This window comes from Acomys russatus, chromosome 24 (genome assembly GCF_903995435.1).
Source record: "Acomys russatus chromosome 24, mAcoRus1.1, whole genome shotgun sequence".
NCBI classification, from domain to species: Eukaryota; Metazoa; Chordata; class Mammalia; order Rodentia; family Muridae; genus Acomys; species Acomys russatus.
In genome coordinates this window covers 26,495,931-26,521,108 of record NC_067160.1, presented here as the reverse complement: position 1 = coordinate 26,521,108, position 25,178 = coordinate 26,495,931, and the positions used below count along the sequence as shown (strand labels likewise).

General features: G+C 45.2%; 1 protein-coding gene across 1 annotated transcript in view; it reads left to right on the top strand.

Annotated features, from left to right (window-relative positions):
- The window catches only part of Tanc1 (tetratricopeptide repeat, ankyrin repeat and coiled-coil containing 1), a 225,399-nt gene that overhangs the window by 89,494 nt on the left and 110,727 nt on the right, over positions 1-25,178 (top strand). The window contains exon 4 of the mRNA XM_051166670.1: positions 19,923-20,117. Within this exon, the coding sequence (XP_051022627.1) occupies positions 19,923-20,117 (195 nt within the window). The remainder of the gene's footprint in view (positions 1-19,922; positions 20,118-25,178) is intronic.

Genomic DNA, 25,178 nt, shown 5'->3' with positions numbered 1-25,178 from the left:
GCTTGTGATTATTCTGAGCTCCATGGCCGGCTTTCCGCGCGGCTGTGGACTATTATTTAGGAATTTAGTGCAGCAGCTGTATTGTTGAGATGTGGCTATTTGGTATCTTCTGTTAAGAGACTACAAAACTTATTTCTCAAGCAACACAATAACCAGAAACAATTCCTTCTAAAGGTAATGCATTTCTCTTTGCCAGAGGACTTGAATAATTGTTCAAAATACCAGTCTCTGATTTACACACAGAAGGGAGCCGAGGCACAGCTTTGTTTCTCAGGGTTTACTAGGTTCCCTCCTCAGTTGGTTTTCTTTGTTGTCTTCAGACACGGGAAGACTACAAAGAAACAAAAACTAGACCTTGGAATGAGAGGTCACAAACTCAAATCTTAGCCTGGTCCCCTCTGCAGTAATGGACGGTTGGGCAATACCTCCTTACAGAGATAATGTGGAGGTTGAAATGAGAGGTTGATACTTAGTTTCTGCTGGATAGTCACTACATCTGTTCTTTCTTGAGAAAACTCTGGCAGCTTAAAGACCAGAGGAGAGGTACAGACCAGACGGCCTTTAACACTCGTTAGCTAGCTCAGCTTGCAGTCAGTTCTCCTGTATCTGCCTCCCGAACACTGGGATTATACACGTGCTGGCTAGCTGTCTGTCAACTTGACATAAGTTAGAGTCATTATGAAAGAGGGAACCTCAACTCAGAGAATGTCTCCGCCATATTGGCCAATAGACAAGTGTGTGGTGATTTTTCTCAATTGTTGATTGATGTGGGAGAGCCCTGGTCCTGTGGGTGCTATCACCCCTGGGCTGGTGGTGGTGGTGGGGCGGTCGTGTAACGTATAAAAAAAGCAATCTGAGCGAACCATGGAGACCAAACTAGTAGGAAGCATTCTTTTATGGATTCTGCTTTGGTTCCTGCCTTGAGTTCCTGTCCTGAAGTCCCTCAGTGAAGGACTGCTAGCTAAAAGTATAAGATGAAAATAAACCCCTTCCTCCCCAGAGATGCTGAGTAAGAACCATCACACTGGCCTTCAAACATTCTTCTTCTTTCCCTCTTTGGAAGTTAGAGAAGTCAGGACTGATCTCAGGCAGAGAATGATATTTTTGAGGCTTCTTTTGATGACTTTCTATCCCTAAATACGGAGTCTACTAATATGGGTTAATATAAGCGCTTCTCCCATCTTTAGCTATTAGTCCGTAACGTAATTGGTAAGCTCTCAGTTGTTTCTGTATGTAGTTTATACTTTGGAATTTATTTCTGTGTTTTTCACCTTTAGCCCTCATCAAATACTTGGGTTGTATCCGTCTTTGTACAATTAAACTGGAAGGCACCTTCTCTTTGGCAAAAGTTATTTCAGGAGATGCCAGGCAGATCTGAGGGTAGATTTCTAAACACAGTTTGGAAGGCTTCCTTCTAACGCATCCTCATTCATGAAGGTCTTGATTTTTGGAAGACCTTTGGTTGCTTTCTGTGCTTTATGGAACCATAAAGGGCAGGCACATTAGGAGAGGAAAGGGACAAGTGCAGAGCATTTATCATGTGTTGGACACCTGCACGTATGGGCCGTGATGGCTTCACGATGAGCTTCCTGTTTGCTGTGCGGTGCCTTCCTGGAGTAAGCTCTGGCCTCCGAGGGAAAGGGAAGGCGATCACACAGGATTTCCCACTCCTTATGGCAATGTGCCCTCCAGGAAGACACTTCCTGCTAGAACCTTCGTAAAGGGTGAAGCAAAGCCTTTCCTTGAGCCCCTCCCCTATGGGTATCTTCGCAAATGGAAGCTTAAATTCAATAAAGAACTGATAAACTTGAAACACAGTTAAAAATAAATTTTTTTGCTTACTAAATTGCACTTCATATCAGATTTTTTTCCCCCTATGAAAGATGCTTTTCTGCTTAAAAAGGGGGGGGGGAAAAGAACCTCATCAATATGTTGCGTGATTCCATACAATCCCCATATTTTAGTTTCCACGTGAGCTGTTTGCATTTTGGGGAGGGAATTCAAAGGTCTTATTTCTATCCTACAAAAGTGTGGAGAGCCTGACTCACCCCCACTCCACCGCCAGTAGTCTCTGGAGAGAATTGAGGCGGGTCAACGCTTGTGTAACTGCATGATTGGAGCTCACCAGTTTAAGAGTCCTAGGAGCAGAAGTCAAATACATATCTCAATAATGATTTTAATTCTTCATTCCTCAGCATCCAGCCGAGAGTGGCCCATATTTAAGGTGGTGTGGCAGCATCCAGGCCCAAAGTTGACACACCGTGCCTGTCCTAGGGAGCCAAGGACAGGGGGATGGTTTGATCTCTGATGAGGAACTTATACTAGGTAGCTGCAGTGGTTTGGGCTCTTAATGGGATGCTTTTAAAAAAAGATTTATTAGCCGGGCTTGGTGGCGCATGCCTGTAATCCCAGCACTGGGGGAGGCAGAGGCAGGCAGATCTCTGTGATCTCTAGGCCAGCCTGGTCTACAAAGTGAGTCCAGGACAGCCAAGGCTATACAGAGAAACCCTGTCTCGACTCCCCTCCCCCATAAATAAATATATAACTATTTATTTATTCTAGATATTTGTTTATATTAGATATATTATTATAAATATTTTATTTATTTATTTATTTATTTATTTATTTATTTATTTATTTACTTGTCTGTGTCTGCCTGCCCATGGGTTCCAGGAGAAGGCATCCTCTTCCCTGGACCTGGACTTAAGGCAGATGTGAACAGCCCGACACAAGGATTATCTGCTCGGGTTATCTGGGGCTTTCATATATCATGGGGCTGGCTGATTGGCAAGGCCGGGAGCCTTGCTGCAAACTCTAGGTTAAGGACAGGAGGGAGGGTTGCTGCCTCCCCTTCCCACCCTGAGCAGTTTAGACATCCGTGCATCCTCCTTAAGGGCTTTGTCTGTCCCGAAGGACAGTTTTTTAGATAAAACTATAGGTTGTTTTAGAAAATATTTTCCCCAAGTACCAGATGTGAAAAAACCTTTTGGATTTATGACAATGCATTTCCTTATCTGCTAGGACCTCTGTAAGAGAGCATCTTTGGTGGGGTGGCTAAAACAACAGAGCCAGCAGCATGTCAGGGTATGGTGAGGGCTTTTCCCGGTTGGTGGAAGGCAGCTTTCCAGCTGTGCCTGCTCGTGGTGTGGAGAGACAGCAAGCTCTCAGAGGTCCCCTCTTAGAAGTGTGCTATACCCTAGTAAGGGCTGTGTGCCATGTCACATCACTGTTGAGCCTGAGCTGTCTACTTGATTCTCAGAATCTCATGGCTGAATGCTGCCATGTGTGAAGGGGAAGTTCTGGGAGATTCTTTCCGTCATTGGCGATCACTTGGCACCTCCATCATGCCTGCCCTCACTTTGTTTTTTATTTATTTTTATTGCTATTTTTAATTATACAATGAAACAAGTTGATTAAGATTTTTTTAAAAAATATTTTTATTTAATTTTAATTTATGTGCATTGGTGTGAGGGCGTCAGATCTTAGGGTTACAGACAGTTGTGAGCTGCCATGTGGGTCCTGGGAATTGAACCCGGGACCTTTGGAAGAGCAAACAGTGCTCTTAACCACTGAGCCAACGCTCCAGTGATTAAGATATTTTTTAAAAAATCATGTTCCAGTTTAGTCACTGTTTGTTTTACTTGACATTTCTAGTCAGCTGTGGTGGTACAGGCTTGTAATCCCAGCATTCTGGAGGCTGGGGCAGAAGGATGCCTGAGTTCAAGGCCAGCTTGGGCTACATATCGAAGCTGCCCCTTAATGAAGACACCATTTTTTTTTTTTTAATGACGCTCTAATAATAAAATTGAGAGTAAATATGGGTCTTTGGAGCAATGTGCAATTGGGAAAATCAGTTAAGGATGAAGTTTTTATTTTAAGAGATAGGATATTTGTTTTCTTGCCAACAATGATCTTGAACTTGTGGGCTTAACAGAACTTCCGGGATAAAGGCCTGTGCTACCATGTCATTTCTGGCAAGTGCACTGTGATTCACTTCAGTAGTTGATGGATAGTGAGGCTGAAGCCTGCCCAGGTGGCAGGGCCCTGCAGTCCCAGCACTTGGCCGCAACCTGAGTTCAGAGCCCAGGCCATCCAACATACTCATTTCCTGATCCTCCTGGGTGACACAAGACCCTGTCTTAAAAAGTCTTACTGTCTTTCTGATCGAGTTAAAAATCTGTTCTGAAACGAATCTCCCTGTATGTGCCTATGTCTTGGTGAAAAAAGTTGTTTTTAAAAAAAAAAAGTGGGTTTTTTGGTTTGTTTTTGGTTTTTTTGTTTTGTTTTGTTTTGTTGTTTTTTGTTTGTTTGTTTGTTTGCTTGAGACAGGGTCTCTGTGTTAGTCTTGGCTGTTGTCAACCAGGCTAGCCTCATACTCACAGTGATCCATGTGCCTCTGTCTCCCAAGTGTGGGAGTAAAGACGTGCACCACCACGCCCAACAAAAATTTTTTTTCAAGTTTAGTTTTTTCTCAATTTTTGCCAAAACATCTTTAAGCAGGTGACTGTCGCGTCTCGCTTGGCCAGCAAGGAAGATGCAACCACCAGTTCTTCTCCAAGCAGTTTATTCAAGCTCTTCGTGCAAGCAACTCCCCCGAACCACACCCGTCGCACGCTAATAAAGCATGCAATCATCCAATCAATGCACACCACGTCTCATATCCTCATAGGTCCACAAAGGCGGAACTACCGCAGGCAGTGGGCTATATCCAAATAAGGACCTGTTTGTTTTCAACAGAGGCAGCTCTGGCGGCGGGCCAGGCGCCACCTTAGGGTGCGGTCCTTGGGGACTCTCCACAGGTGACAAATTTATAGTTCTATCAACACTATGTTAGGAAATGAGTTTTTTGAAATCCTTACCAACATTGTAATTAAACAGCTTCATCTTTGCTAATATCAGAAAACTTTCACTTTATTGCTTCAATTATGATTTCTTTTTTAAAAAAAGATTTATTGATTTATTATTATGTATACAGTGTTCTACCTGCATGTACAACTGTAGGTCAGAAGAGGGCATCAGATCACATTACAGATGGTTGTGAGCCACCATGTGGTTGCTGGGATCTGAACACAGGACCTTTGGGGGAGCAGGTGGTGCTCTTAACCGCTGAGCCATCTCTCCAGCCCGCAATTATGATTTCTTTAAAGATGAATTTAGCACTTTTTGTACACTCATTGGCTGTTTGAAACCATGCTGTCTGGGGCTGTATTGTGGCTGTGTCACTTACCAGCTCCACGAACCTAGACAAATGACTTGCGGTGTGTTAAGGGCTTGCTTATGAGGCTTAAATTAGCTAACATTTTGGATTTTTGACACAGTATATAGTGTATGACTTTTTTTGTCAATGATAAACAATTGTTTCTTACTTTGCCCTGCCATTTACCGCTTTCTCTGTTGGGTTTAGTAGCCGTTTCAGTATTTCAATGGGTGCTTAATCACTGAGAGCTCAGCAGCTAAAGTTTTAAGCAAGGCAAACATGTCCTCTGTTTAATTTTGAATTACAAAGCCTAAAGTGATTTATCCAAGTCACCCTTTTTACGTTTGGTAGGATTAAGTGAAGGAGTCTGTACTAATTCTCTTAAATTCAGTGTTAGGAACCAACTTGGGTTACCCTCACTCTTTGAGGTGATTGATTGTTGCCCTGCTCTGTGCGTGAGTCAGCCACTGCTGTGATGAACCGTCTTGGACCTGTGCCCACCATTCCACTGTTGTGAAGATGAAGGCTCTGGAGGGCTTGCTCCTTTTTCTGCGGTGCGTTGTTCCCGTGGCTGCCTGGGCTCTCCAGGCAGATCGATAGCTTTTGATATAGGAAGGATGCATGGAAGTGAGTCAAGGGCCCTGCTAGCTTGCCTTCAGCCGGCCTGGAGTAAGATTGCAGGCCAGCCTGGGCTGCGTATGTATGAGGCCCTGTCTCAGAACACAAAACTAGGCGAGCAAGCGAGCAAGCAAGCAAAACCAGAAGTCCCCGCAAAGGAGTGTCTCAGTTCCAAATTTGAGGGCCCCTAATAGTTTTCTTAGAACTACAGGTTGCTTTCTTTCTTTGAACCTTCAGTTTTCTTGCCTATAAAATAAACGTAATTTGTATCATATAGCAATCATGAGAGTTTTTAAATTGTTTTAAAATTTTAACATCAAGTGAGATGAAAAGGAACCCCACATGGCACCTTTGACTTTGGAGAAATGCAAGGAAATAAAATATATTCATGCAAGTGTTTAAATTTATATCATGGGTTTTGATAATGCAGCTGCTGGGGGAGGAGAGTGGATGAAAAATTATTATTTTTTAAATTAAAAGTATTAAAGAACTCAGGAAGTGAACCACAGCTGACCAGAAAGCAGATTCTCTAAAGAAAACACAGTGGTCCTTATGAAAGCTGTTCTTCACCGCACACTGTCACACAGTGTGCCGAATGCTTGTGTTTACAGCCAGCCATGAGTTTCTAAATGGAGGGCACGGAACTTCTGTAAGGGCCGGGGTGCAGAGGTGGCAAAGTGCTTGCTTAGCATGCTCAAGGTTCTGGGTTCAATTCCCAGATCCACCTCAAGCTGTCGAACCTCACCATCTTCCAGTTTTGTGTCTGTGAAACGGGGAGAATAACCCTACAGAGCGACCTGCTGAATGTTTAAAAATCTGAACTAAAAGAAAAAGGAAAAGAAAACTATATGAACATTGACCACAAACAGACTTCTGCCTTGTATTCCCTAAATAATACAGCATGGACTCTTCTCCCTGCCCCCCCTCCCTTTACATAGCATTTCCATTGTATTAAGTGTTGTCCAACATCTGGCTGTGATTTAAAGTATGCAAAAGGGTGTGTGTAGGTTTTATGCAAATATTGTGTTGTTTTCCATAAGGCACTTGCTCATCCTAAGATCTAGTGGGGATATTGGAACCAATCCCCTGCCAGTGGGGTGAGTATCCTCTCAGACTTTTGGTTCTTTGGAGAGTAAATGAGCTGAAGTCCTTATAACAATGTCTTGACCATAGTAAGCATGTTGGAAATATTTGCTCTTAAGATTGATGGCACGTTTCATACCATTCTGGGCTCTTCGCTTTTATGTCCCTTGACTCGGCTTCAGACTTTGGGAACTCATGGCGTCTTGGACATGTTGCTTCATTAGCTTCATCGGCTCACTTGTCTGTGTGGCCAGCCCGGCCCTGGCCACTCCATCTGCTGCAGATGGAGGAAAGAGCCGCAGGGACAATTGCTGTAAACAGTCTGGGAAGACATGTGTTTGCTAAGAGACGGAAGTGGGTAGAGGGACGAAGGCCTTAGATGCAAGGATCTGAAACAGAAGCTTCTGAGCCAGCAAAGATGGCTGTGCATTTCAAGTGCTGTGCACAAGACTCACTGCTCACGTCATCTTTACAGGACTCGGCTCTGATGGAACCAATGTGCAGTGAGTCCTAACCCTGGTCCATCCCCAGCCAGACCTACTCATTGTCACCTTGGAAGTGACTGGACGGGCACCACGCATATGCACCTTTGTGGGAGCTGTTGAGTGGTTAGAGCTGCTGGTGTGCTGCCATTTCTTTCTGTGCCACTGCAAGGACACCCCAGCTATATACGCAACGTTTTGTGTATGTGACTTTGAAAACTCTTAGGAAAAATGGATCCCCTCGTTATCTAGCCAACTGTGTTCTTGGCAGTCGTATAAAGATGGACTTGAAACACAGGGACGCAACTGCGGAAGTTAGAGACGTCTATTACAGGATAACAAGGCGCATGATTTGATCAAAGCAATTTGTCAGTGTATTTCACTTGATTTTTGTGTTTATGCCGATTCTCTGTCAACATTTGCTCACTCACATACTTACACTTACAAGTTGGATACACAGAAGGGAACAGCTAGTGAGTATAATTTTGCCGTTCAATTTGCATGATGTTAAGAGGGCTTTCTTTCGCAGAGACATACTCGAAGAATGAATGAAGCAGATAACTTGCACTCCATTCTCTGCTCGAGACATCTTGATTAGAGTGGAATGTTGTTACGGTTAGCTGCGGCGAGACGATATTGACATTGTTGCTAAGATGTCTTTCTTAGCAGATGTGTCACTGATGCTGCTGTTTTGAAAACTGAGCAACAATTGTGTGTGTGTGTGTGTGTGTGTGTGTGTGTGTGTGTGTGTGACATGGCAGAGCGGGGATATGGCATATAGAATATAAAAGGCACAAAACCGGAAATGCAGAGTCATCTCATTCTCTCCTCTAGTGTCCATACCTCAGCGTAGGCCTGAAAAGGACCTTGTCTAACAGCTACGTGTACAGTCGATTCATATGTTCCCTTTCTGGAATATGAACGGAGGTGGTTGTGTTGTGCAGTTTGAATGCATGGGTGTTGGAGGTGTGTATAAGTGTGCATGTTCGTGTGGAGGCCGGCGGGCAACCTCAGGTGTTATTTTGTATGTACCATCTACCTTGAGTTCTCTTACCAACCCAGTGCTCACTAGGTAGGCCAGGCCCACCAGTTGGTGAGCTCAGGGAGCCTCCTGTCTCTACCTGTTCAGTGTTGGCAGAGATTGGCAGGGAACTACCACACATGTGCAGCATTTTCTTTCTTTCTTTCTTTCTTTCTTTTTTTTCTTTCTTTCTGTCTTTCTATTTTTTTAATGTGGGTTCTGTGGAGGAAACTTGGGTCCTCACCCTTGCAAGGCAAGCATTTTACCCTTGAATGTTTGTTGTTTGCTTTTGAGAAACCTTACATGCTACCTAGAAAACTTTGTCCTACTCCCTCCACTGTTTATAGACCCCCTTTTCCTTATAAGGAAATTCCCTTTTAACCAAACCAAAGAGACAGCCGCTCCCTTTACTCTTGTCCTTTCTCTTGTGAGGCCTGCTGGCACACAGCTTTGCCGTCGGGAGTGCCAGAGCTTGGGATTGAGTAGCGAGTGAGGGAGTGGTGCACAGGTTAGGATATTGTTCCAAAAGCCTTTTTCCCTCTACTTATTTTTTTCCACCCCCAAAATGTCATCATGTCCAATGTGACAGAATGTTCCTGATGATTATCATTCAGAGAAACACGACTTGCTAAATGATCTGTGGGTGATAGGATTTCTTAGGCACTGCGCAGTTGGACCTCCATGCACGTATGCACTTTGGTTAGGGCATCTGCTCCTTGGGCCAGCAAACCAGTGTGGTACTGCGGTAGAGTCGTGACTGGTGTCCGACAGCCTGGGTTCTAACCTGTGGGCAACTTTGTGTGTACTCATCTGGAACAAGGAGAAGTTAAAGTATCTATTTTAAATGGACCATGATGAATAAATTAATGTATATAAGGTATTTAGTAAGGTGCCTGGTGCATTGAGTAAGGATTTAATGACTACTAGATTAATCACCGTTATTGGGGGCTGGCAAGATGGCTTAGCAGGAATGGTACATGCTGCCAAGCCTGGCGACCCGAGTTCAGTCTCAGAGTGCACATAACAGGAGAGAGAGAGAGAGAACCACCTGCAAGTTGTCCTCCGAGTGTCACACCCACACCAACACATATACATACAGTCAGCAAATGTAATCATCTATATTAGTCCAGATACATTTAACAGACATAACATATTTAAGACATGTAAATGAGATGGTGGGAGTGGGGTGGGGGGAGGCGATATGGCTTAAAGGTGGAAACTTTGAAGACACTGGCAGTTCCAAGCTATCTGGTTGCTTGGTGTATTTGTGAGGCCTATGGCACTGTGTTCCTCTTATTTCTTATGTCAACCATAAGAAGGTCTTGTGGGAAAAGCAAAGCTCTTTCTTTGTGTTATTACAAATTAAGAGGGTGTATTTGTGTTGTGTTTAAGGAAATTTAACATGAAGAAAAGCATTAATTGGTTGAGCTTGGAAGTTGAAGGCAAAGAGATTGGAATAAGACATCTGGCCTGTGGTTAATAGACATTAATCTTAGTTTTTGGGGGTGGGTAGGGTAGGCTTGAAGCCAGCCTGGACTTCATGGCAAGACCCTGTGTCCTACTGAGGGAAAGTGACAGGCAAACAGAAGCCAGTTTAGAATATCACTGGAAAGCGATAGAAGGAATGGACCTTCTTACATCAGTAAGACCTGGGTAGATGGGTTGGGTATGTTAGCTGCACAAAGGCAAGTCTGAACCTGTGGCCTGGGGTCATAGCTTCTAGGTAGAGGAAAAGTAGACACCTGTCTTGGTAAGTACCCAGCGAGATAGCTTTACTGGGCAGCCCCAGGAAGTAAAAGCAGATGGGTACACATTTCTGTTAGAAGTATGTGCTGGAAAATGAAGTATAGTCTATAAAACATTCATGTCGTAGTAAACACTGCCAAGATACATACCAAACTGAAGACAGCCAAGGAAGAGGAAACCTGTCTCTGCCTCTAAGCGGCGAGAACAACCACCATCAACTGTTACTGAACTCTAGGCTTTGGCTGTGTGTCACATTTTACTACCGCTGTCATACAGCGTATAAAGCATTGTGTATACTGGCTTAGATGTTTATTCCATGTGGTTTAAAAGATGCTGATCATATGGCAAACTTTTTTTGTTACTTTCTTGTAACCTGTCCTTTGGCACCTGAACCAGTCTTTGTGCTGCTTTGCTTGTTTAGAGTGGTTGGCGGGGTGGGGGGGGGGGGGCGGCAAAAGAAGGCATTCTTCGCCCAGTGTCCGAACTGTGTAAAATGCTAGCTGCTGTTAGCAAGTTCTGGCAGGACAGCTGCAGTTATTATTTGAATAGGCCACTGAGCTAAGGTAGGACATTCTTCTTTCACTGTGGGTGAAGTGTATGGTTCAGAACCACATTTCCTGAAAGAGAAGGGGATGGAAAGGGACGGTTGGCTGATGTGTCAAAAGGCGTGTGTTTTGTATATATAGTACCTGCTTTTTGAAATTGTAATGTCTTCTCTGTTGTAGTTGATTTAGATGGTTCTCTTAAGTAATATTCTCTTTTTGTCTCCAAAAGAATAGATGTGCTGCATGTTTTGAGTCTGTTGAGTATCCCAGAATGCTTTTTTGTTGATTTGACATACAATTGAAAACTTGCTTCAGCATTATGCTAGCCCTACTCTCTCCAGATAGAGCTATTGGGGTTTTTGTTTTTGTTTTTTGTTTTTTTGACATCTGGCTTTTGATGTTGGAGAGGGCCAAGTGTTGAGAACTGAACTGTGTTTCCTACAAAAGGTATGTTAAAGCCCCAACTTTTAACATAGTGTCCATGGAAATGATGCAGTCTGGAAATACAGTATTTGAAAGATTGGTTTGGTCCTAATTTCAAATGCCTGGGATTCCTAAGAAAGACTGTAACAATGTAAGACTAAAACAATGTTGAGATGTTCATGCCAGGATTTGGGGGTGTTGAGGTAAGCCTCAGCTATGTAGTGAGTTCTAGGCTAGCCTGAACTATAGAGTGAGAGAGACTCTATCTCAAACGAACAAATAAGATGGAGAGAGAACACTGGATTGCTGAAGGCAGGGGTTAGAACGGCAAGTCTTCAAACCAAGAAACATCATAAAGACAGATAGTCATGATAGAAATAGGCAGAGACTAGCTTCCTCCAGGAGAGCATGACCCTACTCCACACTCTGACGGTGGAAATGTAAGAAATTACCTTTCTGTTGCTTTTGAGTCAGCCACTTTGTGGTACCTCGCTTTACACAGCTCTAGGACAGCTCAGTGACCAGGCGCCGCTGGGTTCCGGTTCTCTGCAGCATCCTCTGTTTTACGCACATTCAAAAGCACATACCTTGGTCCGAGACAGTCTTTTCCTAAGCTTTCAATACAAAATCTTTACCAGATGGCGCTGAGGCTGGGTCTTCCTCCAGGGAAGCAGCGGAGAGCCCAGTGGGTCCTTCTGTCTGCATCCCTCCTGTCACAACAGCCCTTTGTTTAACCGGCTTTATCATGTACAAGTTTCTTGTGAGAAACAGCTTTTGCTTCCCAGGTCTGTAATCTTTTCTCCCATCATTACACTTTTTTGTCCCTTCCCCTGTGCCCTGGGAGACTTTCCTGAGCCTTTGCTGGTCATCACTGGTGAGTATGCAGTGGGGGTGGGTCTTAATTTGTGCTGCGGACTAAGTGACCGCAAAGCAAGCAGTGTGAAAGGTGCAGGCCAGCCATTACATATTCCACCAGAGAGCCCAGCTCTCTGTGAGGGTGCTCTCCAATTTCTTTCTCTGAGTCTTCAAGATGTCCACTTTTGGGGGCTACAGAGATGGCTCAGTGGTTAAGAGTACTGTCTGCTCTTCTGGAGGACCCCGAGTTCAATTCCCAGGACTCACAACTGTATGTAACTTCATTTCCAGGGGACCCAACACCTTCACGTGGACATACATATGGGCAAAACACCAGTGCACATAAAATAAAAAAGTTTTTTTAAAAAAGGTGTTCATTTTCCTCTTATTGATAAACTATATACATTATCAGTTCCTCATCACTGACAATCTTAGGGGAGGCTTGTGTAAGGGGAATGAAGTGCTCGTGCTGGGAGGCTTGGGGCAGGGCAGCCTCAGTGGAGGGAGTAGCTAGTCAGTTGCCCCGCAGGCTGCAGTGTGCTTATGCCACCATTGTTGCAACAACAAAGGATGTTCCAGTGTCTTCGTTGGGCTTTCTTCTACCATTTCCTATTTGGGGGTCCAGTTTTTGTACGTGTGAGTTTTTGCCTCTTAGTTTATAGACATCTTACTGGGGCCTAAGGAGGCTTTGCGTAGCTACTTGCCTGGTGCAGTTTCATACACGAACAAGGAGTCACCTGTATCCCACCTGTACCCTGCCCACTGCATCAGCTGGTTGCTCTCCTGGCGGCAACAGCATTGATGACATGGGCTGGCAGAGAGACAGCACAGGGTCACAGAAGAAATGCTTGCCATTGCTGATGGCGTTCTGCTGTCCTCCTACCTGCCAACTGCAGACAAGGCCACCTCAGGATGGTAGTCACCATGCAGGTGTCCTTGAGCGCGTCCCCTGGGGATTGGGACTTCATTTCACTCACTGGCCAAGTCAGATCCTAGCAGGTGGCCCGTTAACCCAAAGCCCTTCACATACACACGTGGCTCTCTCCTTGGGAGTCTACATGTAAATATTTATGTCAGACATGCACGTAGAGTGTGTCAACCATATACAAGGATTAACCTCTGCCCACGCTCCCAGGTGTTTACATCCCACTTCCAGATGTTGACATGACTACGGAATCCCAAGATCCTCCATTCACAAACAATAGGAGTGTTTACATGTAAATTATCCACAGCCTTGTGTGTACATACTACATGAGTGTGTACAAATAGATACACATACACCCTCATGAAACAGCACATTGTTAAATACTGGAAAGTGTCTGCATAAGCATTTCCTACAGTTCCTTCCCTCCCCCCTCCGATTTGCCTTTTTCTTTCTCCCCGCCCCTCCCTCCCCCCCCCCACCCCCCACGTTTGCTTTGACCTCTGGCTTCCCACCTCAGCCTTCTGAGCATTGGGATTACAGATATACACTAACACTCCCAGAGCAAGTTTGCTTCTTTCCTTCCTTCCTTCCTTCCTTCCTTCCTTCCTTCCTTCCTTCCTTCCTTCCTTCCTAAGTATCTTAGATCCTGACCAGCTTCTTGTTCCAGTGGCAAGAGAAAGCCCTGCTACACATTGCATTCGCTGCATTCCCTCCCCCTCTTTTGGGTGAATGTTAAAGTCCATGACTTGAGCCACAGTCATTGAAACAGCTTGACCTCCTCCCTGGACAGAGGAGTTGGCACTGCTGCCCCGATCCGATGCAGGAACGCAAGGCCTTGAAAGCTTCAGAACCCAAGAGGTGTGAGGTCAGAAAACATCTACGTGTTGCCGAGGAATCGTAGGATCAGGAGTTTGCCTGCATCCCACAGGCCCTCCCAGGCTTGTGTTGGTTGCAGATGACCCACATTTTCATTCTTCTCTGGGCCAGGCTGGGAGGCTAGACCTGCCCACTCTCATGCTGCAGGAAGCTGCAGGCCCACACGCTGCAGAAAGAGCTAATGAACATATAGTCCTGGGTAGATGGAAAGGAAACTATTTTGGGTGCTTGATGACTAAACACCTATGTTTCAGATGCACTTGGTTTGCGTGACAGCAGCATAAGGTGTGAGTGAAGGAAAATTAATGATCAGGAGGCGCGGGCACCTCCCTAGAGGAACGTTCAGGAGTGCTTGGAACTAATTAAGCAGCCAGCACAGGGCTGGAAAATAGATGAGGGACAGCTTTCTTCGTGGTGGTCTGGGACCGTGTGTAGACCTACATACACTATTTTTGGGTTTTCCCTATTAAGTACACAGAATGATGTAATATTGAAAGCATATCTTGGCAGGCTTCTGGAAAGGGGGATGACACTGAAAAGATAGATTCCATGTTAGGTTGTCTGAGGTCAAGCTCACATTTTTTTTTTTTCCTCCCCAAGACAGGGTTTCTCTGTGTAGCCTTGGCTGTCCTTGACTCACTTTGTAGACAAGGCTGGCCTCGAACTCACAGTGATCCACCTACCTCTGCCTCCCAAGTGCTGGGATTAAAGGTGAGCGCCACTACACACCTGAGCCTGGCTCAAGCTCATCTGCTGATGCTGTCAGACACACTACTTAGTCCTTTCTCTTCCTCAGTTTCCTCACCTGAGGAGGGAACTAGGAATGGAACTTGCTCCATAGAGGCTGTGCAGATGAACCGAGGAAGCAGTTTCCTCCGCCTGGGCACATCCTTGCATCCTTGAAAGCATTTGCTTTTAATGATGCTTCCGTAGGGTGTGAGGATGGAGATTTTTCTGGGGTCATATATTTCTAAAGCATAGCAGCTCTTGCACGGTGACATATTTTAAAGGAAAAGCTTGGACAGTCAGGGAGGGAAAGTGGCAGTGCGTTTACTTGTATGTTGTAGGATGCAGCGCATGCAGTGTGAGGAGACATTTGCTAACCTTCACCCAGAAGGCGTCTACTTATTTGTTCAATATCTCAAGATGGAAGGATCCACTTGTCCCGTTAGCTGGTAGGTTTTGGACCTTGGGGGTTGGTTAGCTGTTTTCCTGCTGCTTTGGTGGTGCAGCGGTGCTGTTTGAGAACTAGTCGTGATGGTGTGACCATGGGTCCATTTATCCTTTCTTTTTGAACACATACACTGAATGATAAGTAGCTGGGCCAAGAAGCCAGGAGATCACGAAAGACGTAAGATGCTTTAAAGTGCTTTTTTCCCCATGCAGAGACAGCCGTCTACAGGGTTCAAAAACGACCCTGGATTTTTGCAGAGGAAATCTTTTCCAACTTGCTGGGTTTCTGTAAATATATATGAGTTATGTGGTTATAAAGCCATATGATGGGAAATATGTTTAAAAAACAGTGTGCTCAGAGGCGGGAGCCACATAAGATGCCGTAATACATTTAATGCCCTAGTTACACATATCACCCGAGTCCCGTTTTCTGGAGCTGCATAAACAGAGCATCTTTCTCTTTCTATTCTAAGCTTCCAGCCCCCGCCTCCCCCTGGCCACTTTATGGCACGATAAATGGAAATCTTATTTCCTGCCTCTGTAGACCTATTTACCTGAATGTCTGAGCTCACCCCTGCCTTTCTCAGGTCTACCCTTTCTCAAATAGGCGTTGCTTTCATCTGCCTGCCTTCGCTGCCCTCCTTCTTTAAAAGCCGGCTCTAATCCTGCACTACGTGTACTTTAATCTACGGTATCGACGTTGCCATTCTGCATGGCCACCTTTAAACGTCCATCTTCTAGACTCACATTTTTTTCTTTCCATTGTGAATTTAAATCCTTTTTCAAAGTCTTCAAGGGGGAGGGGCAAGAGGTAAAATAAAGAACTATCATCAAAAGCCATTTCTGCCAATTCACAATGCTTTATTGGATTTCTTTATTCTCTTTGGTGAGTCCCTTATCTTTGCGTGTACGGCTTTCACTTTAATACTTCTTTTATGTGTATATTTTAATTTTGATTAATTATAAACACAGAAGATCTTATAAATGTCCATTTATCTCCATGCCCTTCCTGATCTTTTATGTTTAGAATTCAGGAAATCAGTAATTTTAAGATGGGAAAAGGTTAGGGGTGTGTGTGTGTGTGTGTGTGTGTGTGTGTGTGTATCAGACATATTACGCATAATATATATTACAGATGTATTCTTACAGAGTACCAGTTATATTCTGTAGGAGTATAACTTACAGAGCCTAACATACTATTAGGCTTATTACAGATAAAGTGTGACTGCCCCTCCCATACTTAGCTCATTTAGAATGTGTTACTTTTGGGACTCCGAGTTCCCTACAGCATCCTTAAACAAGTGCGGTGCTGTGTTAGAGTCTGAGCTGGCTATGGGACAAAGAACAGCTGCTGTCTCTGTTAATATTGCTTTGATTTTTGTTGCTGTTGGCTTTTTTGTTTTGTTTTATTTTGTTTATGAGAGGTGAGACTGGGCCAGGGGACTCTCTGAGAGTGGTGTTGGGGTGATGTGGTTCTCCGTGGTGTTTAAATGTTCCATGGGAAGCACCTGCCAGTGCTGGAGGGGAGCCTGGCAAATCCTGGTCATTGCTAGCATGGCTCGCATACCCTGGAGAGGATGCGTTGTTGTCCGGCCCAGCGTGGGCTTTCCTGCTGCAGCACTGGGAAGGGCGGCTTCCTGGTTGTTGTAGCGAAACAACGCTGATTCTTCTTAAGCCTTTTTAAAGCATCTGCTAGGGAAGGTTGAATCAATCCGCAGGTTTCTGATGCCTGGCTGCTCGGGACATACCCCATCATTTGTGTGCATGCTCTTCCCAGCCCTCTACTTTTAGCCTCTGGTGTCATGTGATGCTCTGGGCTTTCTTTGGCCTTAACCTGCTGCCCTGTGCTGCTAAAGTTCCAGTTCTCAGCTCCAGGATGCTGTACTGCTTCTGAGCTGCTGTGTCTCCCTCCTACTTGGTGCTCTGTGCTCCCTGCTCATCCATGAAGCCACTTTCCCTGCTCTGTGCCTTCTTGGTAAAAAGGAGCTAGAAGTTTAATTGTTTCTGAAGAAACAACAACAACAACAAATCAAGCAGAGCAGCTTGTTTGGGACAGATACCGTCATGGGATGGCAAAGCCACGTTCGAATAGAAGTCTCCCCTCCCCCCAAGCCCCATCTCTTTAAGTCCCATTTTTATTGCAGCCAACATAAAATCGAAAGAGCTGGAGCCCAGCTGCTCCCAAGGCCGAGGGTCTTCATGGCTGCCGCATGCTTTGGAAGCTCTTCCTCACAGACTTGTGGTTGATGAAAATATTTGCCTTGCTTGCTACAAACAAAGTTTATGGGCAGAATCTGCGATCAGGAAACGCTTTAAGTCTGTCTTGCACTCCCTAATTTCTCTTGTTCTGTGTTAGAGAATTCTAAGTGTCTGAGATAATCGCCGTTTCGTGGGCTACAAGCTTAACTTCTAAAGTCTCTGGCGATGGCGTATGTATCTCTCCACTTCTTTGTGTTCCAGTCAAAAGTTAGGGCCTAGAAGTCTGAGTTGTCCTATGTAGGTTAGGCATCTTTCTGAGTGAGTCGGGAGACTTACTCCTTATGGCCTGTCAGGCTGTGGCACTGCCATTTATAGCCCAAGTCTGTGACTTAGGTGTAGCTGTCTTAAACACACGGGGAAAAAAAACCCAACATTTCTTAGTATTCTAGTACCCTCCGTAGCTGTGGGGGTCTCCTATTATTACTTGCCCAGACAGCTGCAGATCTTGTAGGCACTGTACCTGCTTATGGGACTAAATGGTGGTGGGGACTGGTCTTAGAACTAGCTGTGAGACCGAGAACGTAAGGGTCCCCGCTCTTAAGTCTCCTCAGAGTATAAACATGCCGCCCTGTTGGGAGGCGGTGCTCTGGCTGTAGCCTTGGCGCTGCCTTTCATTGGCAGGCAGAGGTGGTAGTCAGGGTGCTCCATGCATGTGTGCACTGGCTACAGATCTTCAAGAGTTGAGGCTGCTTTTCTGGTCCTGCGGGGCAGGGTATGCAACATTGATGTCTATGAAAACATGGTGTTGGGGGCCTGGAAAGATGGCTCAGAGGTTAAGAGCACTGTCTGCTCTTCCAGAAGTCCTGAGTTCAATTCCCAGCAACCACATGGTGGCTCACAGCCATCTATAATGAGATCTGGCGCCCTCTTCTGGTGTGCAGGTGTACATGCAGACAGGGCATTCTTATTCAATACGTAAATAAGGAAAATCTTTTAAAACAAACAAACAAAAAAACATGGTGTCTGAGGGGTAAAGGTCCAGGGCAGGCACCTCTATGGTTCGAATGGGACAGTATAAAGGGCCTCTACTAACTCCTGTTTACCCTCCTCCCTTAGCGGGTAGAATGGCTTGGTCACCTGCCTTGAGCGTTCCTGTAATTCCAGTGAGGGCCGTCTAGTAATCGTGCCTTTCTTCCTTCTTCAGATGCTAGTCCTTTGGGCAGTTAGTGATAAGTCATTAGCTTCTCTAGTTTATTGAAATGGCTTCAAGTGTAGTCGGCCCAAGTGAGGCTGAGGAGACCTTGCTGCTTGGCAGAAGAGACTCTGCCAGCTTGCTCTTCTTTGGCCAGCTCCATTGCTTTTGACTTGCTTGTGGAAGTGAGGTTTCAGTGTGCTCCCCCAGTCTGTGGCGGCCTGAAATGCTCCTTCTCCAGGGCTTCCGGTGTGAAAAGCACGCACAGCAAGACAACGCGAATGATGGTGGGTTTGGGTCACATCCCTTTTGGGCCTTCTGCACAAAGATCTGGGAAAAGAATGAGTACCTGAGCTGGTTGTGGTGGCGCACACCTTTAATCCCAGCACTCAGGAGGCAGAGGCAGGTGGATCGCTGTGAGTTCGAGGCCAGCCTGGTCTACAAAGTGAGTCTAGGACAGCCAAGGCTACACAGAGAGACCCTGTCTTGAAAAACAAAACAAAACAAAACCAAAACAAACAATGAGTACCTGCCTGGCTAGACATCTCAGGGGTTTCCTAGCCAACCCCCCCACCCCCACCCATGCCCCAAATGTAGTACTTGGTTTTTCTTTTTTAGTCTGGAAGTCATGACAAGGAGTAGTTGGAGAGCACTTGTCAGACAGATTGGTTTTGCTTATGGAAAACTTATATGTCTCCTCCGAATTCTACAGCCTATAATTTAGGATTTTGAAGATGGTTTGTAATCTGTGGGGTGATGACTCAAGTTTCTTTGCAGTCCTCAGTTGCTTCTTGGTCTATACAGAGGGAAGTGACTGGGGGTAGGGATGTAGAGTTGGGGGCGGGGTTAGCAGCAAAGTGTATCATCCGAGTACATGCAGACTGGCTGTACTTTTTCTTTAAGAGGCTGGTCCCTGCCAAGGCCTGTATTCCTCATATGCACTGTACCCTATTGTTGTATCCTCTATGGTTTTGGGGGATCTGCTTAGTCTAGAAAGTTGGTTTCATAATGGTGTGCTGTTTGTTCCCAGGTTCAGTTGGGGGTTCGATCCTATGGGAACCTGCTCAATAAGTGAGCCCTGTGATGGGTCGGCGTTGGCTGGGGTTCAAGAGGGTGGAATAGGTGGGATCAGAAGAGAAGCGGATCCAGGGAGCACTATGGATGCGGTCTAGGCTTCCGTTGGGATCCCCATATTAGAGGAAGCTGACTCAGGCCTGGAAATCCAGAGAGTTCCCTGGCTTTGGAATCTGCTCCACTGACACCCACAAAAGTCCAATTGACTCCTCCCCCCCCCCCCACTCCCGTAACTGCAGCTGAAATCAGAGCGCCTTGTGGTACCTAAGATCCATGCCTTTCTGTAGCAGCCTAGTGGGACACAGAGGGCCTCCTGACAGAGTTCAGTCATAAAGCTTGAGTTTCCCCTGTAGGCAATGGGTTTCAAGAGCGATAAGGAGAAATCCTGTAAAAGACATTCAGTCTGTCTGGTGTATGGGAACTGTATTCTAAGAACGTAGCTCTCAGGAATCAAAGTCTCATCAACTTGTCATGGATGGCGTAACCTAAATCTGTTTCCTCTCTCCGCTCCAGGAGGTGACTTCGGTTCAGAGACGCTTGCCTCGTCCTCCAGTCACAGTGGTGACTCGCCTGTGAATAGTCCTCCTACGGCAGAGGACACCTACCGTGTGAGCTTGGCCAAAGGGGTCTCAATGTCTCTCCCTTCGTCGCCTTTGCTGCCTCGGCAGTCTCACTTGACACAGTCAAGATCAAACAAGAAATCTCCAGGTAAAAAAAAAAAAGTTTCCTCATAAGCTATATTTGCTATTTAAATAATCTATACATTAAAAGTAAGCAAGATGAGTACCTATAAGAAGTCTTATGGGAGAGCCACGTGTGGCAGCGTGTACCTACGTACCTATAATCCCAGCACTTGGGCAGCTGAAGCGGAAGTGTTTGAGCCCAGGTGTGCCACGCCAGCTTGGGCAACATAGTGAGAGACTTCATCTCAAAAAACAAATCTTCTTCTGCTTCTTTTTTTGTTTGTTTTTTTGAGACAGAGTTTCCCTGTGTATTCTTGGCTATCCTGGACTCACTTTGTAGACCTGGCTGGCCTCGAACTCACAGAGATCCGCCTGCCTCTGCCTCCTGAGTGCTGAGATTAAAAGTATGTGCCACCACACCCGGCTAAAAAATAAGTCTTTTAGGAGATTTTTTCCCCAGTGTTAAAATAACTTTTAGAAGAAGGAGATTTAAAAAAAAAAAAACGGTGGCGCACGCCTTTAATCCCAGCACTCGGAAGGCAAAGGCAGGTGGATCGCTGTGAGTTCGAGGCCAGCCTGGTCTACAAAGTGAGTCCAGGATGGCCAAGGCTACACAGAGAAACCCTGTCTCGAAAAACCAAAAACCAAAACAAAACAAAAAAAATAAAAAAAAAAACAAAGATTAATTTTTAGTTACATGTATATGTCTATATGTGCACATGTGAGTTCACGTGCCCTCAGAGACCAGAAGTTGTTGGTTCTCTTGGAGCTGGAGTTATAGGTGGCTGTGAGCCGCCTGACATGGGTGCTGGTAATTGCACTTAGGTTCTCTGCAGGAGCAATAGGTACGCTTAACTGCTGCTGTCCCCAGGGAAAACAATGTTTTAACCTACCTGTCTGTATAGTTCCACCTCCACATATAATGATGAAGCAAGCGCCGGCCGACTTTCATATAGAGTCAAGATCTTGATTAAGAACCAATGTTCAGCTGGGTTCGGTGGTGTACGCCTTTAATCCCAGCACTCCAGGAGGCAGAGGCAGGTGGATTGCTGTGAGTTCGAAGCCAGCCTGGTCACAAAGTGAGAGAAACCCTATCTCAAAAAACAAAAACAAAACAGAAAAACACAAAGCAACAACAATAAAAAACCCTCAAAACTAATGTTCACCATTGGCTTTGCCAGTTTCCTCCTGGTGAATTGAGAACACTGTCTCTTACAAGACACCCCTAAAGTTATGGATACCATCAAAGCTTATATAGTGAATCTCTTGCTGACATCATCCAGCAATGGGACAGCGATAAAGGTTAATTTCCGGTGGCGACTCAGGCTTGTAACAGGGCAGGAGCCACGGACTTTCGGTACCTCGGATAAGCCAGCTTGACTCGTCTCATCATTAACAATTTCATACACTTACCCACACTGGGAAGAAAACAAGTGCTGGTTGACCGGGAGAGGCTGGGATTCAGATGTGAGGAAAGCCCTTCCTGTGCTTGTCCCCCCAGTCCTCACAGCTCTTTGATATTCTCTTTAAATTGGCTGAATTATTTGCTTACAAAAGGCAAGATAATTTGGGTTCCCATTGATCATGTGCCAATGAAAATTCTTCTCAATTACATGGGAACATATTCCGAGTTCATCTGAATTGTGCCCTGGGGCCATGAAATTAATTAGATTCTGGTTTCCTAAATGTTTGTGTTACTTGAAGTGACATGTGCATTGTTTTTGAGTCGTGAGGGAAAGCCCTGAGGCATGACATGTTAGAAATGGCGGAGTGTCCAGAATCTTTCATTGTTCCAGAACTTTCTTTTTTTGGACAGCATTGTTTACAGTTCAGTCATTAGCTGGAACTTGGGAACGTTTTTGGTATGAAGCGGTTTCCTGTGCCAAAGACTTTGACCTGTTTATCAGTATTTTGGGGAATTCCTGGAATGTCCCTTGCTTGCCTCGCTGCTCTATCTGTGCCTTTTCTTCCTGCAAATGGCGGTTCCCACAGGGCCTCTCCTGCTAGCTTACCCTGGTGGGAATGACCGCGCTCAGCAGCTGCACACACCTTTTTTATTCTTTTTTCTTTCTTTTTATTTTTAAATTTAGCTATATTACTGTCTTTTCACCCTAGGTTAGTGGGTTTATCAGCAGAAACTGCTTTGCCAAATTTCAGTTTAACTCATGAACCTTCTCCCAGGCTTATCTGGACCTTTTTATAAAAATACGGATTTAGCCAATAAACCTGTTATGTCAGTTTAACAGGGAAGTCTTCTCCCCACCCCCAGCTTTGCCACCAGCACCCCAGGTCATACGGGATCACCTGGCCTAACTGTAGCAAGTCTCCTGCTAGCTCAGTTAAGCCAGAATTCCCCTTCTCAGTCTTGATGTTTCCTCTTTGTGATTTTCCATCCACTGACCTTCACCCCGTCCCTTGGCTACAACAGCCCCTCTTGACTATGCAACTGTCTGAGTTGAGACTAGTCTTCCCTTGACTGAGGCGGGTCGCTATGAGTTTGAGGGCAGCCTGGTCTATAAAGAGGGTCTAGGACAGTCAGTCAAGGCTACACAGAGAAACCCTGTCTCGTACCCCTCCCCCCAACAAAACAAAACAAAACAAAACGCTACTGCCCAGTGAGGTGGGACATCCACTCCTAAATGAAGCGCACCTCCATGCACTCTCAGAAGCATCACTGACTAATGTTTTTTCTTTAACATTGTGCACGTCACTCACTGATGCTTTAGGGCAAGCGAAGTGTCTTAGCCAAGCATGCCATACCTATGAAGAACAGGATGACTCTGAACCAGTATCTGCTAAGGAAGCTCAGCTGAAGGGAATACCAAACGCAGATGTGACATACTGAACCACGTTCCTTTCTGCCGTGCAGTTGCTCGCACTGTGAACTGCTATTGCTTTTGCCTCAGGGCTGGGGATCACCTGAGACTCGAGGGACTGCTACGTTTCAGACGTACTGATAGCAAAGTCAGTGTCTGTCCTGTGGGGCTTTCCGTAGCATTGTCGGGCAAGCCTGGGCAATGCGGCTGTCATGAAGAGTTTCATAAGGACTCTTTCATCATATAGGCGGAGAAACCCTAACCAATTTGTCCCGTATTCCTCGACCAATATCAGATTTGGCTTTGAGCAGTATCCCTTATAAAAATGAAATGGGGGCCGAAAAGAGGGGGCTCAGTGGTTAAGAGCACTGCCTGCTCTTTGAAAGGACCTGGCTTCAATTCCCAGCACCCACATGGCAGCTCACAACTGTCTATAACTCTAAGATCTGACATCCTCACACAATACACGTAAATTAAAATTAAATAAAAAAATAAAAATAAAATGAAATGTATTGGCTGGAGAGAGATGGCTCAGAGGTTAAGAATACTGGCTGCTCTTCCAGAGGGCCTGAGTTCAATTCCCAGCACCCACATGATGGCTCACAACCATCTTGTCACTCTGGTCCTGGGGAATCAGATGCCTTCTTCTGGCCTTCATAGGTACTGCACGCATGTAGCACATGGACACAAGCTAGCAAAACACCCATTCACATATAATAAGAATAAAGTAAACATGAAATAAAATGATTATTTATTTCTAAGTTCTTGTGGATGGTCTTGTCGATAGAAGGATGTATCAGTCCCCCTGAATATGTCATCTTTTCACGGGCTCAAGAAAATGCCTTCCATCTCAGATGCTTTAGTTCCACTGAGCAGATTCACACTAGCAGAAGAGTTTTGGCGCACTGACCAATCTGTGTAGCAAATCCGTGTCTCACAGTGGTGACTTGGCATTAGTATCTTGGTAATTTTAAGTAAAAAAATGGAAGACAGAGATGGTTGTGTTAAAAATGGCACTCAGAAGACGTGAGGTCATATTTTTGTAGTTGCTGACATGGATCCCTACTTGAACTATGCCACTGGAAAAGTATCCGGCATGCTAACGCCTTACCTGCCTTTTTTTGTTTGTTTGTTTAAACGGGTTGGCATATGGCAGTGAACATGCACTGGCTTTAAAAATATCCATCTATTTTAAAACGAGCACTGTTGCTACTAACGATACAGTAAATAAAGTGTATGTGCAGGTCCCAGAGGACAATGAGCCAGTCCTCCCTCAGGTGCCCGTCCTTTCTCCTCAGTGGTTAGTGCTCCCTGACTTGTTCAGGTCCAGTTTTAACTCAGAAGCCATCCCACCCCCAGTCACTATTCTGTCTTACTTTCTCGTATAGAAACTCTTCGCCACCTGATGCTAATCAAGCTCAGGCCGTTCTAGTGGTTGCACATTTTGCTCAGAAGGAGGAATGGCCAGATGTAAAAATCTATACTGATTCATGGACTGTAGCCAATGGATTGACTGGATGGTCAAGAATTTGGAAAGAGCATGAGTGGAAAGTTGGTGAGAAAGACATTTGAGGAATATTGTGGTTTGAATGAGAATGGCCTCCATAGGCTCATATGTATTTGAATGCTTGGTTCCCAGTTGTTGGAAGTGTTTGAAAAGGATTAGGAGGTGCGGCCTGTTGGATTAGGTGTGTCATATCATAGAGGGTGAGATCTAAGGTCTCAAGTTTCTCTCCCCCCCCCACCTATCTCTCTCTGTCTCACTGTCTCTCTGTCTCTGTCTCTCTGTCTTGCTTGCTCACTCACTTGGTTTCTCTTTTTGAGTTTTTGTATTTATTTAATAACAGGGTTTGTATAGATCTGGCTGTCCTGAAAATAGCTTTGTAGACCAAGCTGGCCTGAAATTCAGAGATCTACCTGCCTCGGCCACCCAAGTGCTGGGGAAAGCCCACACCATTCCCAGTTCTCTCTCTCTCTTCCTTCTACTTGTTGGTAGGTACATGAGCGCTCAGCTACTTCTGCACTGCCCATCTACTGCCACACTCCCCACCGTTATGGGTCATAACCCTTTGCAGTTTTGAGTCCCAAATTTTTTAAACATTTTCTTTTATATGTTGGCTTAGTTGTGATATTTTTGTCCCAGCAGTTGAAAAGTGACAAATTCAAGGAAGAAGTATGTAGATAGATCTCTTTGATCTTGTGTCCTATAAAAATGCTTACCTAAAGGTGCCTTAGGCTAAGTAAGGTTTCAGTAATCAAGTAGACAGGAT